This window comes from Gossypium raimondii, chromosome 10, assembly GCF_025698545.1.
Source record: "Gossypium raimondii isolate GPD5lz chromosome 10, ASM2569854v1, whole genome shotgun sequence".
NCBI lineage: Eukaryota > Viridiplantae > Streptophyta > Magnoliopsida > Malvales > Malvaceae > Gossypium > Gossypium raimondii.
In genome coordinates, this window is record NC_068574.1 from 49,350,474 (window position 1) to 49,369,581 (window position 19,108).

At 34.1% G+C, this 19,108-nt stretch overlaps 2 protein-coding genes across 3 annotated transcripts; both read right to left on the reverse strand.

Annotated features, from left to right (window-relative positions):
- Positions 1–13: 13 nt before the first annotated feature.
- On the reverse strand, positions 14–4,746 carry LOC105777407 (ABC transporter B family member 4). Of its 2 annotated transcripts, none has more exons than XM_012600663.2 (7): positions 4,332–4,746; positions 3,118–3,646; positions 2,695–2,968; positions 1,749–2,551; positions 1,213–1,479; positions 863–1,126; positions 14–761 (listed from the first exon to the last, which is right to left on the reverse strand). In XM_012600663.2, the coding sequence occupies exons 1-7, from the start codon at positions 4,451–4,453 to the stop codon at positions 120–122; spliced, it is 2,901 nt and encodes a 966-aa protein (XP_012456117.1). In that variant the 5' UTR covers positions 4,454–4,746; the 3' UTR covers positions 14–119. The 2 variants fall into 2 exon arrangements, with proteins under 2 accessions (XP_012456117.1, XP_012456119.1); XM_012600665.2 differs by having other exon boundaries at positions 3,118–3,657; positions 4,332–4,455.
- A 4,285-nt stretch (positions 4,747–9,031) lies between these two features.
- Positions 9,032–13,288, reverse strand: LOC105777897 (flap endonuclease 1). The gene is made up of 17 exons (XM_012601402.2): positions 13,131–13,288; positions 12,913–13,029; positions 12,737–12,795; positions 12,523–12,582; positions 12,319–12,372; positions 12,156–12,204; positions 12,012–12,059; positions 11,778–11,843; positions 11,638–11,688; positions 11,289–11,408; positions 11,132–11,216; positions 10,945–11,026; positions 10,729–10,843; positions 10,576–10,632; positions 10,438–10,484; positions 10,302–10,356; positions 9,032–9,244 (listed from the first exon to the last, which is right to left on the reverse strand). Exons 1-17 carry the CDS (start codon positions 13,140–13,142, stop codon positions 9,170–9,172), a joined length of 1,152 nt encoding a protein of 383 aa, XP_012456856.1. The 5' UTR covers positions 13,143–13,288; the 3' UTR covers positions 9,032–9,169.
- Between the last annotated feature and the right edge of the window lie 5,820 nt (positions 13,289–19,108).

Genomic DNA, 19,108 nt, shown 5'->3' on the forward strand with positions numbered 1-19,108 from the left:
TATATACTCTTATATTTTATCATTGTTGTGTTATAACACATTAGATATTTATGTGCAAATATTAATCTCTATATAAGGAAAGCATGCAAGGATATATTATTTATGTATTCTCCTAAAGTTTACATTTTGTTTCTAGGGGCCATCAAGGAGGTATAAAAACCATCCTTGATTTTGATTAACGTTTCGTGCCTTCCTTTCTCAACTATAACTCCATTCCTAATCACTGCAATCAAATCCGCACCCTTGATTGTCGATAACCGGTGGCTAACCACTACCGTTGTCCGCCCGACCATAACTCGCTCTAGTGCTTCTTGAACTGCTCGTTCACACTCGGCATCGAGAGCACTGGTGGCTTCATCTAGTAGTAGTATCTTCGGAGCTCTGATTACGGCACGTGCAATCGCCACCCGTTGCTTCTGCCCTCCAGACAAATTAATACCTCGTTCGCCTACCACCGCATTGTACCCCTGTTGCAAGCTGCTGATGAAGTTGTGGGCATTTGCTAATTTCGCTGCAGCCACAATTTCAGCCTCTGTCACATTTCCCGCCTTCCCATATGCAATGTTTGCTCGGATGGTGTCGTTGAATAGGACAGGCTCCTGGCTCACCAAACCCATCTGCTGCCTTAGCCATTTTAGCTGCAACTTTGAGATCTCAATTCCATCTAATGTGATACGACCTGCATCTGGTTCATAAAATCTTTGCAACAATGATATGAATGTTGACTTCCCACTTCCACTTTCTCCAACTAGAGCAACTGTCTGATATAAATGCCACAGCAATTAGATAAGGATTTGCTTGTCAGGTTCAAAATGTTCTAAAGATCATTATACCAAGTAATTCTAAGCTCATTTCGACTCACCATGCCGGCGCGAATCGTCAAACAAAGGTCTCGGAATATTTTAATATCAGGCCTTGAAGGATACTTGAACCTGACATGCCTAAACTGAATATCTCCCTTAACATGTTTCGATCTTTTTCCGCAATTCTGACTAGGGTCTATTTTGGATCTCTGGTCCAGGATTTCAAAAATGGAAGCTACGGAAACCTTGGCTTTACTGGTGTCCGGGGCAAGGGAGTTTGACTGAGAAATACCAATGGCAGTTACACTGAGAGCAAAAAACACCTGCAGGAAATTCACATATGTACGTATAGTTAGGCACTGCAATGAAGGTATATACAGCTCACCTGAAATGGTATCGGAAAACTTACTCGAAAAACCTGATGGAAAGTTGCCTTGCCATGATGAACTACAAGGGCTCCAACATAAAAACTGATAGCATAGGCAAAAAACAGGAAGAAGGATGACATTCCTAAGCCTATGCCACTGATCAATCCATGTCGTATCCCAGCCTTTAAAGGGGCTTCACATTTCTTTTCGTACTGTTTCACCACTTTCTTTTCAGCACAGAACGAAGCAACGGTCCTCATACTCCCGACTGCTTCATTCGCCACTTGGTTGGCCTCCTCATACATTTTCTACATGCAGTCATATAAGGAGTATCACTACTTTCAGTAATTAGTGATACTTATACATATACACACATACATATGCATGTCACAGATACGTCCAATACCATTTGTTCCGCACGTGCAAGTAAAACATAGATAAATACATACATACAGACATGCATACATAAATACATGCATGCATGCATACAAAGAACTGATAATTTATATATATATCCTCAAAAAAGTCACGCATACATATAGGCACATACAGACACAATTTTATTCTCCCTGGATACCTTGGCATTGGCAGTGAATCCTTTCATGGATTTGAGTTGACCGTATCCACTTATCCCTATAAGAGGTAGCAAAGCAAGGATGGCCAGAGCCAGTTGCCAATTTGCTTGAAAAGCAATGACCAGACCGGCGACTGCAGTAGCCGTACTCTGAGCAAGAATAGCCAATGAGTCCCCAACCACCCTTCTTACCAAAACTGCATCCGTGGACAGCCTTGTTCCAATTGCACCACTCGAGTGTTGAGGCTCATCAAACCAACCTATATCCATGTTTACTACTTTCTCAAAGCACATTGATCGCACCCGCTGTATTAACTTACAGCCAGCAATGGCGAAAAAGTAGGTGCTCAACGAGTGAGACAAGAAAGATGCAAAGCCAAGAACAACAAACATTAGTGCCCAAAACTTGGAATCCTTGCTGAGTTCCTGAGGTGGCTCAGAGAACGTTTTGATTATACCAGAAAGCACAGTGCCAAAGATTGGCAATATCACACCATTAGCCACAGCTAGCAGAGCTCCTAAGAGCAATACAGGTATCTCCGGGCTGTTAAGGCGAGCTAGGCGAGAAAGTGGGACTTGTGGAGGTCCTTTATCTGAGGCTTCTGATTTTGAAGGCAATTCAGGCATTGCCTCTTGTGATTTAGTAGTGTGTAGAAAATGACGATGAGGAGCTGATAAGGATTGGGGACCAATTTCTAAAGAATCATGAACTGATATATCCCGTTTCATCTCTTTGCCAATATCTTGCAACCTTAGGAGCTGGTTGTACAATCCTTTACGATCCTTGAGTAGCTCTGCATGTGAACCTGATGTAGAAAGGAAAGGAACTATAATTATATATCAAGTTTCAGGTCTTGTTCAAATTATTTCAAGTTGGGATTCTTTTTTTCAAGTCATTTTCGAGTTCCCCATGATACAATAACTCACATATATGAAAAACTGAAATCACCTTTTTGAACAATCCTTCCCCGATGAATAACTGCGATGAAATGTGCATTCATTACGGTGCTCAAGCGATGGGATACAACGATGACAGTTCGGTTGAGCATGGCTCTTTCCAGTGCGCCTTGAACGATCCTCTCGGATTCTCCATCGAGAGCGCTTGTAGCTTCGTCTAATAGTAGAATTCTGGGGTTTTTCAGAATAGCTCTAGCAATGGCGATCCTCTGTTTTTGTCCCCCAGATAGCTGAATGCCTTGCTCACCCACCATTGTGTCTAGTCCCTGCACCCATCAAAAGCCATTGCAGTTTAGGGGTTTATTTTAAATATGGACTATAGTATGGGGATTCCCGGCGTAAATAACCCCTTCATAATGCAGCAAAAAAATCATTTGGCGGGCCAGCTTCAACAAATTAAAGATAATTTACAAACCTGAGGCAATTTAGAGATGAAGTCAGCGGCATTGGCAAGCACAGCAGCAGCTATTACATCTTCACTGCTCGCACCCTCCCTTCCATACGCTATATTCTCTCTAATGCTCCTCGAACCAAACAACACTGGTTCCTGCGAAACCAGCCCTATTTTCCGCCTTATCCATTTAAGCTGCAACTTTCTCAGATCAACACCGTCAATCAGTACCTCCCCAGTCATTGGATCGTAAAACCTTTCTATCAAGCTAATCACCGTCGATTTCCCACTTCCACTGCGTCCCACCAGAGCGGCTGTTTTACCGCTGGGTATAAAAAGAGAGAAGCCTTTAAGTATTAGCTCTTTGGGTCTTGCTGGGTAGCTGAAATAAACTTCCCTTAGTTCGATTTGGCCTGAAATATCACCCATTTTTCTTCCCTTTGGGCTATATACGTCGATCTTTGGTTTCCTTTGAATTACCTCGAACATCTTGAAGGCTGCAGCTTGCCCTGCAGCAAAGGCAGTCAAGCATGTAGATGCCAGTCCTAGATTCCTTCAATCGTACTCCAAACAAAGATTTTTAATGTCAGAATATCATGCATTCTGTATATTTAATTATATGTGTTTGAGTATTAAATTGATAAAATTTATAAATATGGAGGGTTAAATTTATTGAATTATTTAGAATTAGGATCAAATTGATGGAATGTATAAGTATTGAGGATTAAATATGCTATTATACCAATTAGAAAAACACCAAAGTTCTGCTGGGCAATCAAAATAGAAACTACCTAAAGTAGCCGAAATGATGATTAAAACAGAAATATACTAATAATTGGATCATTAATTTTATAATTTATCCTAGTAATTATTTCATGAAACCCATTAAAAAAACCTGCTCAAATTGGCCCAACTTTTTAGTGATTACTCTAAACATTTCAAAATGATGATATAAGGGTCTAGCACTTACAAACAAAAATCTCAACTGAAGGCCAATTTTTTTTTTTTTTTTGAAATGTTAAAACAAGGACCGTAATGTGTTTTACTCTAAATATATTAGTATTCACATAATTTTTATTATAAACTGGATTAAAGTGAGAAACCTTCATTCGAGAACTTTTGTAAAAGTTAGACTCTTGTGTAACCATTTTAAAAAGGTTTGACACTTATTTGAACAACTGATATAAGGTTGGGCATTAATTTGAACATTTAGCCAAAAACCTTGATAGAAAACTTACAAGGAGCTAATGACAACAGCAAAAATGACGTTGATGACAGTCCCTGCAGTGTAGCCTTTGTCCAGCATCATTTTCCCTCCATACCAAAAAGCAAACCCATAGCTGCTGAATAAAATACACATCAACGTCCCAAATCCCACTCCTGATACCACACTCTCTCGCACCCCCCATTTATAAGCTTTCGACAATGACTGGTTGTAGCTAGCGATGGCCTGTTTCTCGCCTGCAAATGATGCAACCTGTTATTAGGGCAGCATTACGCTTGTTTTCATTTTGTAGTTCCCATAACATAAAACCCAAATTGCTACCATATGTTGCCTACAGTTCTTATTGAGCCGATTGTTTGTTCAGCGATGGTGGCCGCACTTGAATACGAAGCTTGTCCACGGGATGCAAAGCTGCCTGCCACCTTATGCAAGATAGCACCAGAAATGAATAATGGTGGGATTGAAGACAACAGTACAAAAGTGAGTAGCCACCCTCTAACCAAAGCTACGACAAAGCCTCCAGTGAATGCAGCCACTTGCTGTATGAAGCTTCCGACCTGCCGTACATAAATCATGCAACACAATAATTTTTTTAAATTTCTCACTAAACATACCCAAACTATGAACTTCATTTTAAATTGGTCCCTAAATTTCAAATCATTATAATTACATCCTAAACTATTGAGATTATATCAATTAGGTTATTTCGTTATTAAAATCATTAGTTTAACTGTTAAATGACATGTTAGATTTTATGTGACATAATCTAAAATGAAAATTTTAAAGAAAAATAAATATCGTAAAAATGGTGTTTAATTTAAAATTCTTAGTTTTAAGTTTTCTAAGTTTTTTACAGAACTTTATCATTAACTCTTTTTTAGTCTTTATATTTGACTTTACTTTTAAAAGTTATACGATAACGTTTTATTTTTAAAATTTATTTTAAATTTAGATACATAAGATTTGACATGTCATTTAACGTTTTAGTTAACAATTTTAATAATGAAAGGATCTAATCGATAGAACATTGGTAGTTTGAGGATATAATTAAAACATTTTGAAGATTGAAGGTCAATTTACAATGATGGTCATAGTTTGGAGATATCTGGTGCAATTAGCCTATTAGGCTTTTTAAATATTTTGAAAATTTCAATTAAGCACTAGTTTTTTTGGAAGTTCTCATTAAGTATTCAAAATTTTGAAAATTTAAATTAAACCCCTCAGTTGTTTTTGAATTTTTCATGGAACCCGTAAATTTTTAAATTTTTAATTAAACCCCTTGAATAAACGACATAGAAAGCTAAAAAAATGCTTCTTTTCTTTTCTTTTCTTTTTTGGCTAACTCTAAATAGAAAACGGATTGTATAAAAATGTAATACCATGTTATCTATATCTTTTTCTAACGGGAAAATGACAAATCAGATTCTAATGACATGTTTTGGTGTAGTGCATTATATATACCTTCTCTCCAATGGCATCTCGGATAAGAATGGTGTCGCCTGACATCCTCCCGATCACTTCTCCGCCGGTGATCACATCGTCAAAATAGCTGATATCCTGCCTCAATATAGTCTTGAGGTATAAACTTCTTATTCTTGCTGCCTGCCGCTCTCCGGTGACCATCCAAGATGCCACCTCTGCAACAAACATTTAATTAATCCATCATTCTCATATTTGTTTCCTCTCAACTTAAGCTTAATTATCAAATTTATTATAAAGTAATTAAATACTATATATATATATATGCTTACGCAAAAATGATACCACGGCTGATGCCACAGCTAAGTACAAAAACTTGAGTGACACCTGAACATCATAGAATATTTGTGAATTAAAATAAGTTTCCCATCATGCCAAAAAAACCACTAGCTAATTTTAAACAACAAATAAATACGAGGAATTTATTGTTATATATCAATCAATTGAATCTTACTTCGATTAGTATAAGAATTATTGTCAATATAGAAGGACGTGAATTTAAATGTGTTAAAGCGTATTATTCTGAATAATACATAATTCAAAAATTTTAAACCTCTACCCGACGGTGGGTGGTGGTTTAGTGAGTACCGGAAGATGTTGGGGGTACATACCTGTGTAACATCGTGTACGGCAGTAGCGGTGGTCACACTTTTCCCGATGGAATCAACTAATTGGCCGAAGAATATGGTCATAACCGGCATACATACCCCATTTCCCACGGCACTTATTGAACCCACTCCCATCAATCCATAATCCAATGAATCCGCATACGAAAACAGTTTCCAATATGCTACTGCCCTCCTTCCATCTTCCTCCTTCTCCTCCTCCCTCATTTTTAAACACTTCAACTTGCAGCTGCAACAGAAAGAAAGGAAAAAGAAAGAAGAACCTTGTTGATTGTTAATTTGTTGTTTTAAGCACTAATCAAAACATGCATGCATGGCAGGACCATAACATGCGTGAAATGAAGGTGGGAAGAAGATTAATGGTGGAGGCTGAAGGCAAAGGCAACAAACGAGGGAATCAAGGAAGAAGAACAATGAAGAAACAATTTATTTGGAATATTACTGCCGATCGATGGAGCAAGAAGACGATACTCGGAATATTGGGCGACGGAGGTGGGAACAAAACAAATTTACTTTGATCCATAATGTACTATGCATCGTTTATCACAACGCTGTTTAATTTTGTTTATCTATATCTATTTTACTGTGATACTCTATACGACCATAGGTTGGCAATTGGCTTGCCCATCATCATTCTACCCAGCTATGCTATTATTATTTTATGATTTTGTTTTCAAGAGAAGGGATTGTATATCATACTTATTTCTTTCTAATAGGAGAATGACAAATCGATATCGAATTAGGAAAATATCGATACCCTTGTTCTAGTGATTGTTTTGGAAATTTTGTTAAGCATGTTTAATCATTATTATAATTAGTTCATTTAAAGTATTTTTGGCATGTTTTAATGATCTCAAAAAGTCCAATATACATACATTATTGGACCTTTTGAATAACAGTCGAGAAGACCTTATGAAACTTGAATACTTTCGCATAGAAGATGTAAAATAAATATTGGGCATTCTAGAAAAGAAGTAGAAAAAGCATTTCGAAATTGATTTATTAAAATTTTTAAATTGATATTTACTTGATTAAAAATTTATAAGATCACTGAGAAGAGGATGATTTCTTAACAATGTGACAATTTACCATGAGTATGACATGAGACAATAGTGTGGCATCCTGATATTCAAGCTTGATGACCAGGCCAAGTATAGGGTGTTACATTTCCAATAGGAAAATAACAAGTCAAATTTAGATAAAAATGACGTGGAATCATAATTTTATACAATATTTTTTCTTGTATTTAATTATCCAAATATATGGATATAGCAAAAATTATAGTATTGCGTTAAGAATTTTGGTATCTAAATCCGGAATTTGACGACCTGTCACCATTGACTGCCGCTCTCCAACGAACAACCAATACTAAAAATCAACCTTAACATTATTTTTTCTATTTTCCTAATCTGACATCAATTTTATCAAAATAAGTATTAATTTTCCTAGATTTACAACTAAACTTTCGACCTCTTTTTCTTCGATCACTATTTTCAGTCGTCGGATCGGTCTAAAATTTAAGTATGTTGCCTCCTCTTAAACTATTATTTCATTGTTTGGATTTGTCAAAGTGACCTAAAATTTGCATGAGAAATCAACAACTCCCCCTCTCTTATTCTTCAAGAAAACTAATTATTTCTTTTGCTTTTGTTATTCAACATTGATTTTTCAACTTGAAAAAAAATTCTTCTCTGTTTTTGCCTCAAGATTCAAAATGATTGAGAAAATTTTGTTTGTATGAAAGGATTTTCATCTCCATTTTTGTTTGCATGGAGAAATTTGGGTGTTAAAAAAATTCTTTTGGTGTTGGTTTTTATTTGAAAAAGAGAATAACTTTGAAAATTATTTTTTGGGTTTAAGCTCTCAATGTAACACCCTACACTCAATCCGAAAGACAATCGAATGCACAAGGTTACATTGATTATCGAAATAACCTCAAATAAATCGAAATAGGTAAATTCACGATTATTGAACTTGTTAAAATGATATTTATAAGCATTCAAACATATTTGATAATAGCTAAACAGAATTACAACTAAAATGACCTTAAAAACAACATTTGAACTCAAAATGCCAGAAACAAGAGTTCAGTACCGACACCTAACCCCTATGCATCAATACCTTAACCAATAATTCAGATAGACTATTACAATGATCTAGATTCCGATACATATATCTATGTTCCAATATCTCATAGTTCAATAGGATAATTCAAGATTAAATCTCAAAAGATGATTGATCATAGTGATTGAAGTAAAATTCAAATAATTTATTAAATTTGAGAAAATCCAAAATTGTAACTTTAGTTTGATAAAGTATTTGTCTCCAAATTTTACTTAATCATGGTTCGACACAATTTTGTGCGATGGGTGAAAACAATGTTCAAGAAACTTCATTTCATTCTTGAAAAAATAGAATGGTAGAGAAAAGGAAATAAGAGTCTACTATATATTTTCATAGAAAATTAAGATAATAACATTATTATTAATGGTTGGTGAATTTTTTTCAATCAAATTTAATTTGTAATTTTAAAGTTCTATACTGTACTCAGAAATCAAACAAATTAAGTGAAGCTACCTCTACTTCCAAATGTATTGGAGCCAGCACATACACTAATCAAAGATCAAAGTTTCCAATTTACTAAGAAACTATAAAACCCATAAGTTAAAAAAGTGAAAATTCATTACAAAAAACAAAACAGTCCAAATCCCATACAATGCAGTTGCTCTGCTCACCCCTAATTCAACTATTTCTTTTTCCTACCACCACCAGCCTTGAGCTTTTTACTATTAGTTTCTTTACCTGTCTTCTCAGGTATTTCCTGTCACAGTGGTAAAAAAAAAATTCATGTAGAGCACAATATTCTATTAAAATAAACAGTTTAACAAGTGACCAGAAGACAAATACAGTTTCAGCGTCGTGAGCAAAATGGAGACACTGCGATAAAATAGCTAACAAGATATACAATAATCCAAACTTGGGTTTCTTACCCTAACAATCATTGAATAAAAGGAGTTCTACGCCTTCTAATCATCACAAGTATCAAAGGTTCTTATACTACGTTCACTTTCCTATTATTAACGGTATTAATGATAATGATAACATTAATATAGTGTTCAATAACTAAGATGAGCACAGATTTGTTCTAAGGTTCATGGTCTTCAATAGCCTTGGTAATTTTGGATATAACATGATTGCATCACATAGGAAAGAAAGATTAAAACACGAGATAGCATGAGAAAATTATACACGAATAAGAACGATTTGTTAACATGTCAAAATTTCTCCAACACAAATTCTTAATGTGCCAAGATTTATATAACACGGTTTAACACATCAATATACAAGAAAACAAGACATAAATATACGAATTGCCAAGTCCCGTTTCAGCTTCATGAGCAAAGCAGAGACAACCCTTGAAAATACTAGTGGAGAGAATATCTTGAGTTTAGAGTTCGTTAAGGAAATTAAAGCGTGCATTGGGTTCCTTGTCAACCGTGCACTGAACTTATAAAAGCCAAATACCTTTCATACTTTTCCCTTTATAAAGATTATCTAACACCAAATATATTTCTCAACTTCTTTTTCCAAAAAAAAACACCAACCTTTGTACTTTTTATATGACCCCTTTCTATTATTAAAATAAAATTATTATAAAACAACAAAACCCCACGTAAGACAAACTAAGTTATACAAGGCCAAGCAATAAAAAACATAACAATATGTACCCAAAAATGCAGAATTAAAAGAAAAATGAAGTTGCATGATACATGAAATGCAACCAGTCAAAATAAATAAAAATGCACTGGATCGGCCACCAGGTAAGAAGAAAAGTACAATATAGTGATAGTTAATCAAAATGCTTAGTGGAGCTATACCTTTCGTTTAATTGGTGCAGATGTGTTAGCAACTGGCTTGAAAAAGGACTCTAGTCTGGAAAGAGAAGGGTAATGACATAGTAAGCATTAGAACAGAAACTTATAACGTCATTTTATGTAACTATGCACTACTTACCGGCCCTGTGAAGACTTGTTCTTGGCTGCTTTAATTTTCTCTACTCCCTAGTGAACAAAAGAAATAAAGATGAAAAGATTTTTTTATCAATTTAACCAAAAAGATCATAACAATTTGATTTAATAAGAGAGGAAATACCTTCGTCACTCTGTCAATATTGAATCCATTTTCATTCACCAGAAAGGTAATCAACCCCTAGAAAAAATTGACAAAATAATGCAGCTGTGTTAAACAAAGATAGGTTACACATCCCCTAGAACGATATATGTAATTAGGATAGGAATTACACACTTCAAGATCTGGAGGACTCCACTTCATCTCAAGTTGCTCATCGTCCATGCAGACTAATGGTTCTTTAAAAAGCCGTCGAGCCTCTTCATATGGCCAATCATCAGGTATTGAGTACCTGAAGATGAAAAATGTTTTTATTCATATAAACTAAAATTAGTTAGCGTACAAAAAGAAATCTGTGTAAATCATTCTACACCACACATAAACAATCCAGACCTCTCTTTGTTTATGTTCTGAAGTATTTCCTCTATAGATCCATGTTGACGAATTAGCTTTAAAGCTGTCTGTCCCCCAATACCTGGTAATAGCTTGAGAACAACGTCATATACCAGCTACATAACCCAAATTTTGAGTGAATCATGTAACATTAAGGTCAGACACTCTAAAGGAAACCCCAGCATACCTCGAATACTGTCACAATAATCACATCCGGAAAGAATGCACAAGTCAATGAATTGATCCATTGTAAGATTCAGCTCTTCCAAAACCTAACACACATCTCCGTTAGAAAATCAAACTCAAAATCAACAAAGTACATGAGTGTATAATGCTTAAAGCACCTTTGCAACATCAAACTCCATGACTGGAACTTTTCTTGAGCTAGGGTCCATTAAGTGTCTAAGAAATTTAGGAGTTCCAAAGGTTAAAGAGTCCATGTCCTCAGAAGCCACAGCATAAACCTGATAAATATGAAGGCATGATTTCAACTCCTAAGGCCATATATAGTACTAGGTTATCAAGAATAAATGGTGTATATACTGAAAATTAAATAGGCTGCATCTTAAAATGGCATTAGAAAAAATTTGAACTTTTTCAATCTCATAAAGGTAAATAGAATTATTACATGTCAGTTTTCAGGACTGGTAAGCCCCTAGATAAACAACTTATCATGACCTACTGGATACTTGCCTTTCCAGATTTGCAGAGTGCAGCGCATTGAGCCTCTGCTTCAGAAGGAGCCTGTGAAAAAATAAAACAGAATTCCGTAGAATGAATCTAGCTTCTAAACCCAAAACTGAAAACCCCACATTCAAACAAAGAACACTCACATCAATCACAGGCACCCCCATAAGTCTTAAAAGCCGTTTACAGTCTTCATTATGCTGCCTTGTCACCTGGAAACAGTAGAGAGCAATAAAGCCAACATCGCACTTTGGCACAGTTCTATTTTAACCAGATCTTTTGTATTTATGTCATGACTAAACATCCAGAAATAAATACCAAATAAAACAGTGAGCTATCACATCTACTATTGGGAGAAAATGGATGAGAAAAGAACTCACTTTTACTGTCCGCTTGCTGAATTTTTCAATGTCCTCCTTATTTCCAGTCTAATAATAAAAACAACAGCACCTTAATTTTCCGTAGTGGTGAAACAACAAAAGAAAACTTTACTTATCACTCCATGTGTGACCAAAGAAAAATACCTCCATGGCTTCTTGCAAATCCTCAGTAGCATCTGCCCTCTTTGAGTAACTACATGACAAATTTAGTATAAAAATTATGAAAATGCAACATTCTACTCATCAAGCTCCGGTCATATTGAAGGAAACCAGCAAAAAACAATTTGAATAATTTGCAATAAAGTACCGCTTAGCAAGCTCTTGTTTTTTCAAATCTGGAGGCTGCCCATCAAAAACATAGCTGAAAGAAAATACCACAAGCATTAGCAAATAAAAGGCCTTTGGGATGTGGTACCGTATAGGCAGCATAAGGCAGAAAATATCTGTGTTAAAATAACTGACTAATTAACTTCTAAGGAAAATGAAAAGAAAAGGGAAAGAAACACATTACACAGGTTTAAGCCCAGCTTCAAGAAGCCGAATTGTCCGAGTAAACATGCCTTGCAAATGACTAAGGATTACGCCAGCAGAACCCATGTAAACATTTTAAGAACCAAATAATGAAAATGTAATTGAAAAGGTAAAAAATAAAATAAGAATCAGCTAACGATAGTTTTGAAAGATAAAAAAGAATTAATGAATGAAGAGAAAAATATATTAAAAACCTGGTAACTTCACCGGCTTCATTGGTGAGCATTTCAGTCCCCATACGACCCACCACAATCTACAGTCAACCCAAAATTTAAAAAAAAAAAAACATTATTAGTTAGTCTTAGCTCTCAAATGGATATAAAAGAGAAAACTTTCATTTTTTTTCTTTTCGAGGGAACAATATACGAACGAGAAATTGGTAAATGCTCATGCTGGCGTCGATGGCAATCTTGCGGCCGAAATAGCTCTCTAATTTCTGTTCCTTCATGGCCTTTGGCGCATTGTCTGCTAGAAGCTTCGTTAAACCCTAATCATGAAATTCAAATGCCAAAACATCGATCAATATTCAGATAAAGAAAACCCCAATTTAATTATTCAAAAAAAGTTAGAAACACTTAAAAAAATCACCTTAATACCCATTGCTGGTTGAGAGAGAACGTGGAAGAGCAGAGGAGTAGTGACTACAACCGCTAAGGATTTGGCTTGGGGTTTTGTGGAGAAGCTAAAGTGAATTTCCTTCGCTGTGTTAGAGAGTTTTTCCCTCCTTTCCAATAACTATTATTATACAATGACACAAGCTTCTGAAATTAATTTGGGTAAATTGCATCACAGGTCATCAAAGAATGATTAAATTTATATTTAGTCATTTAACTATAAAAAGTTACAAAATAATCCAGAATCCAGCAGCCAACATTTACGCCAACCTCCCCTCACCGACCACCATTCGCCAACAGTTTAAGCCTAAAAAATACATCCCTAAACTCATTTTTTCTTCCTATTTTCAAACTTAACTCCTGTTTCATCCAAATCAGCTTTGATTTTCCTAACTACACCCTGTGCTTCATTTTCACCACTAGGATCTTCCAAAAAAAGGCATCAAAGAACTCAAAACTTGTATAGGCAAGAGAGAGTACGAAGTAAGGTTTTGAAGGGGTCACTTCAGTCAGGTTTTTTTAGATTCTTTGAACCCTCCATCATAGTTTGATTAGGCTCTGTTCAATTCTAGATTTTTTCATATTATTTTGTTTTGATTTTTAAAATTTATTTTGATAAAATGAAATTTATTTTATGGCTTTTGAATATTATTTGACAAATTTTGAATGCATATTTCATAAATATATTTAAAAACCAATAATTTTTTAAGAATTTTTAAATTATTTTCACTATTTTAAATTTAAAATATTTATTTTTATATCGTAATTAATTATATATTAAATAAAAATAGAATTTAGTTCGATTTCAAATAACTGCGATTTTTAAACTTACATTCTATAAATCGTCCAAATATATCGATTCATGTTAGTTTTTGTCTTAGTCGATTTTCTTGCTTAACTCTAAGGTTTTGGAATAAAAGGGGTCATGTACCATAGTGTTACTTTTAGTGTGCATGAGCTTTTATAAGCTTCGTTCTTCCTGCCCAAGGACAAGTGCCTTGTATCTAATGGTTTTGCGTAAAAGCTTCCATCCGAAAATTTAAGGCAACCAAATCCCTTGTTCATTTCATACTAACTACTTGAGTTGAATAAGAAGCTCATAGTAACTTCAATAATAAAGGAAAAGGTGCTTCATAGAAGAGTGTGTGCCATGCAAGTGAAATTCCCTTGTGAGGCCTTTGAGGTCTGTTCCATTATGTGTATGGGCAACTAGCTAGCCCTTGGTGGGGCTTTTTTTATTTTGGATAGCCTACACATTAATCTTATTTGTTTGTATTTATTTGAGTTCAAGGTCATGCTTATTTATTTAATGGGTGTTGACAATATGAATTGAAAAACCGTTTGCAGTACAAAGATCGGTGTGAATTAGGGTTTAACAGAAACAAAAGAGGTGAACTTAACTTTTCTTGTCAAATTGGGTTGGAGATTGACAATCGAAGATGAAACCTAATGGGCGCAAATCCTAAGAAATAAATATTTATTCGACTCAACCAAGCAACACTCCAATACAATCAGAAATAACTCTTAGTCATTGTGAAACATCCTCTATGCTAAATTAATCATTTAAGATAGTGGTGTAAATGAGACATGTGGACTTCTAAGCTACTTGAGTTTGACTCAAAAATTTGAAATTGATTAGGTAATTGTTGTGTTGAGTCAAGCTCAATCTCAAGTAGCTCAAGCTATCAAGTGAACTAGACTTGAGCACCTTAATGTCCATTTTGAATAGCTCACAAGCTTAATTGAACTTTTAATTTTTAATATATGTTTTTAATTTTTTTATATTATTAAATTATAGTTTACCCTTATTATATCTATCTATAGATATATTAAGTCATTAACCGTGTTAATGTCACGAGTCAATCAAATACCAACTAGGTTGGGAAAAGACTAAAATACTCTTTATGTAGAAAGTAAGATATATCATTGTGAGTGTGATGTATGCACGGATGGGTTGAAACTCATAAATTAATTTCACCAAAGTTGTAAAGTTTCAACTTTAGAAGATCAGTCGACTTGCAATGCATTTTTGGATGGGATCCAAGCATTTCTTGGTTGAGATATGTTCTAAATGGTAAAAATATATATCTCTTAGCTTTGAAATGTACTTTGAATCGCCTTATTTCAACTTCGAAAGCTCAAAATATGGCTGTTGCAGTGAAGATTACACAAGCAGAAAATTTTGGACATGTTCATTATAGAAATTATTAGTTTTAGACTTTTTTTAGCTTTTAAATCATATTAGGGTGAAAAATAAAACTTAATTTTGATTATATATAATTCCAATAATGTATTTATTAAGTCTTATATTGTAACATCCCTCGCCCGACCCGATCGTCGGGTTTGAGCTATAGGATGTCACATCCGTTGCCGAAACAACAACTATCAAAGACATTATAAATAAATCATTTAAACATTCAAACATTCCATAAAACACAGTTACCGCATGCTATACAAACTTTTCCGAGTCTCAATCGAGCTTATGAAAGCTCTTTTGTTGACCCAAGCATAAAACAGGACCAAATTGCAAAGTGTTAAAATTTTAGGGTCAAAACGGGACAAAGAATATGACTGTGATTTCTGAAGCTCGCGCGCCAACTGGAGCATATGCCATATGAGCCAAAGAGAAGGCCATTGCTCTTGATGTGATTGATGGTTTATTACATGATTAATTATATATTAAAGCTCCCTTTGTTATTGTGATTTGATATATTAGGCAAACTTTGTCAAGTTAAATAGTTTAATATGTTTAATTGTAAATCGAGATAAATTTCTCGTTTAAACACATGTGAACTTACTAAGCATTTGAAATGCTTATTTCATTGTTTTTCCCTTTCCCTGTAGATTTCATCTTACAGAACTCGTCAAATCAGATCCATTAAGAGCTCACACTATCCTATCTCCGAATTTGTAGATGTTGATCAACTTGAACTTGAGTTGTGGCATGTATATAGGTGTCTTAATGCATATAAATGGTTTGGTTACTTATGTTAATGTTTTAAAGTTCTTTTGAGATGATCATGATATTAAATTTGCCTTGTTGAAATGGTAAATGTTTGAATTAGCAATGCTTGTGTTAAGTTGGCATGGAATGTTTGATTAGCATACTTGATGTACATACCTATATAGCAAATGAAATGGTAAGGTTGAATGGGAATTGACTTGGTAATGGATGGGTAAATGCATGGATGGTTAGGTTGAATTGTACAAGCTAAATTGGTATGTTTTGAATATCAATTGTAGTTGTCTTAAATTGGTTGAATTGAGACGAAGTTATGAAATGTTTGGTATGTATTTTGGTATGATTTTATGCAGGTAAGGTTGTGCAATTATGCACCAAACTTAGAGTTTGAAAGCTTAACATGAAATAAGTACCAAAAGGCTTAATTTTTGTCAAAAATAGAGAGCTCGTCTCGATGACCATATTTTCTCGTCGCAATGCCGACAAATAGTATATGGCATTGCGACATTGAGTGGCCTGACGTCATGATGTGGCAAACTGTTGGTGGACTACTTTGACAACGGTTGTGACATATATGTTGGAAAAATATGGATATCATTTATACGATAAGAATAATTACATGACATAATTTACTATCACAAAATTTTAGCTCAAATTAAAATTGATGCTTTAGTTATTAAATAAAATATTGGTCAAATATGTGTAGATACTCTAATAACTAATTTCTAAATGATGATGGTCTAATTAGAAATTAAGGTTAACATACAAAAGTTATATATCAAGGTTATGGTCCCAATACACATATGTAACTTTTTAACATCCCATTTTAAGAAAGAGAGAGTCACCTTCTCTAAAATACTTGTAAGTTAATTTGGAATATCAAAACCACAAATATTTCTATATATCGATGGATTCATGTACTCTTCCTCATCTAGTTTTATGATTTATTTGTTTTTGATGATCCGCATAACAAATCTGATTTATAGTTTATATTTTTGATTTATTTATTACAATTTTTTTCACATTTTAGATTAATAAAAGTTTAATTACGTCTGAAGAAGTTTATGTTACTTACTTTACAAGATAGTTAACTAAGCCTTAAAAGGTTTAGTAATTACTTAGAGTTCAAGTAGGACTTATACATGCTTACTAAGCATGGCCAACCACCATAATATGTAGTATGCTTGATTTTTTATTAATAAAATACTCCAAATGAGAATTTCTTACAAGATTAGTTTCTTGTTTCTTTCTTCATAGCTTTTGCTTCAAATCTTCAAGTTTGTAAAGGAAGTTTAACATAGCTTAAACATGCTTAATTCAAGCCAATTGGAAGGGTTGATTAAAGGCTAGTATAGTTCTTTGTTGGTGCGCAAATTCGCCAAAAGAGGTTAAGCTATTTATCTAACTATTTGTCATCAACATCATCTATATTCTTTTTATCAATCCATCTATCATCTTTTGTTGTTTTTTTAGTTCTTTATTCTTTATTTTTACCTTGATTTATCATCTAATCATTGTTGAAAATTTTCAAGTCTGAATTCAAGAACTTTGGTCTAAAAGTTACTCTTGCGAGAAGTTACTTAGGTTGCAAGAAAGAGTCATAAACTTTAAGTTGATTGTTCAAGCTCTTAAAATTCAATCTTGGACTTTCGCATTATTTGGTATTAAAGCCTAGGATTCAATGTTCAACTTCATCATTAACTTGACACCTCTTGTCCAAGAATAAGCCCTTGAAGCTTTCTTGCATGCCTTAAACTGAAAACAGTCAAGATTTGCTTCTTACCTTATTTCTTTAATTTTTTTTTTCAAATTTTGTTTTATTTTTTCAACTATTTTAAATTTTATCATACTTAGTTAGTACTTGCATCGGCTAAAATGAAAAAGAAAGTAAAAGCTAAAAAAAAAATAAAAGAATTTATTCATCCAAGTGAACTTTGGGCTAAAATTTCTTAGATCTTACATTCAATATATCCATTGACTTTGTCTTATTTTTTCATAATTTTTTCCACCTAGAACACCGAAAACTAATCACTCGAAGTTGGGTAGTTGTTTCTAGGATTTTGACCATTATAGCCTATTTTCTTAATTCTTAGAGTCAAGATTTTTTGTTTCCTTGCTTTTATGGATTCTTATGCGTTCACTAACACCTTATCCTTCTTGTGTTAGTAGGTTTAAAGAAAAGTTGTACATTCCTTCTTCCACGTATCCAAGCCTCTCATTAGCACCCTAGAGCATAGAAAAACTTTGCTAGCAGAAGTCTTCTCTTATTTCTCAATAATTGAAGTTTGATTAAGTATTATAAGAACTTAGTAAGTTACAAAGTCTTGCTCCCTTGTTAAGCGCTTAGGATTAGACAAACTTTTCTTTTTGAGAGCTAATGGTGAGGATTTGTTTTACATTTGTTTTTTCTTTTTACGTTGTTTGTAAGTGTTTTTTTTTATTTCAAATAATAAACAAGTGTCAACAAGATTTAAATGAGAGGTTTAGACTTCACGAAGAGAGACCAGCCCAAAATGATAGACTTCATGCCAATATGAATTAACAAATGGCTTAAATAATCGAATTAATGCACCAAATATCAAGATCTTTGAACAAAAGTCAGTAAGGAAAAACTCAAATTTCCCATCCCAATTGGGATGATCGTGAGGTTACTCAAAGGGGAAGGAGAGTCGATTGTGGAATAAATTATGGTGATGATAACTATCCTGTTGTAATCACCAGGAGAGATAATGATTTAGTTCCATCAAATTGAAGATTCCTCCATTCCAAGGCAAGATTGACCTCAATGCCTACAATGAATGGGAGAGTAAAGTTGATTTACTATCATGTTTTATTGGGGGTTATTTGGGCACCATAAAATTAGGAGTATATCTTAAATCCATATTAGAGTTTGTCCTCAGTCCTCACTATGCTTTAAAAGGATAAATTAAAGTTTTGTTAATAATAGTAAATATAATGATTCAACTATTAACTAAATGGCTAGAGCGAAG

Excerpts from the sequence above, each read along its gene's own strand:
- LOC105777897 (XM_012601402.2), bottom strand. Across the intron at positions 11,844-12,011 it reads TCAGCAAGCGGACAGTAAAA|GTGACAAGGCAGCATAATGA; the intron begins GTGAGTTCTTTT and ends TACTGTTTCCAG. Across the intron at positions 11,409-11,637 it reads CACTCTGCAAATCTGGAAAG|GTTTATGCTGTGGCTTCTGA; the intron begins GCAAGTATCCAG and ends CATATTTATCAG.
- LOC105777407 (XM_012600663.2), bottom strand. The coding sequence starts at position 4,453 with ATGTGTATTTTATTCAGCAGCTATGGGTTTGCTTTTTGGTATGGAGGG. Across the intron at positions 2,969-3,117 it reads TCATCTCTAAATTGCCTCAG|GGACTAGACACAATGGTGGG; the intron begins GTTTGTAAATTA and ends TGATGGGTGCAG. Across the intron at positions 762-862 it reads TGACGATTCGCGCCGGCATG|ACAGTTGCTCTAGTTGGAGA; the intron begins GTGAGTCGAAAT and ends CATTTATATCAG.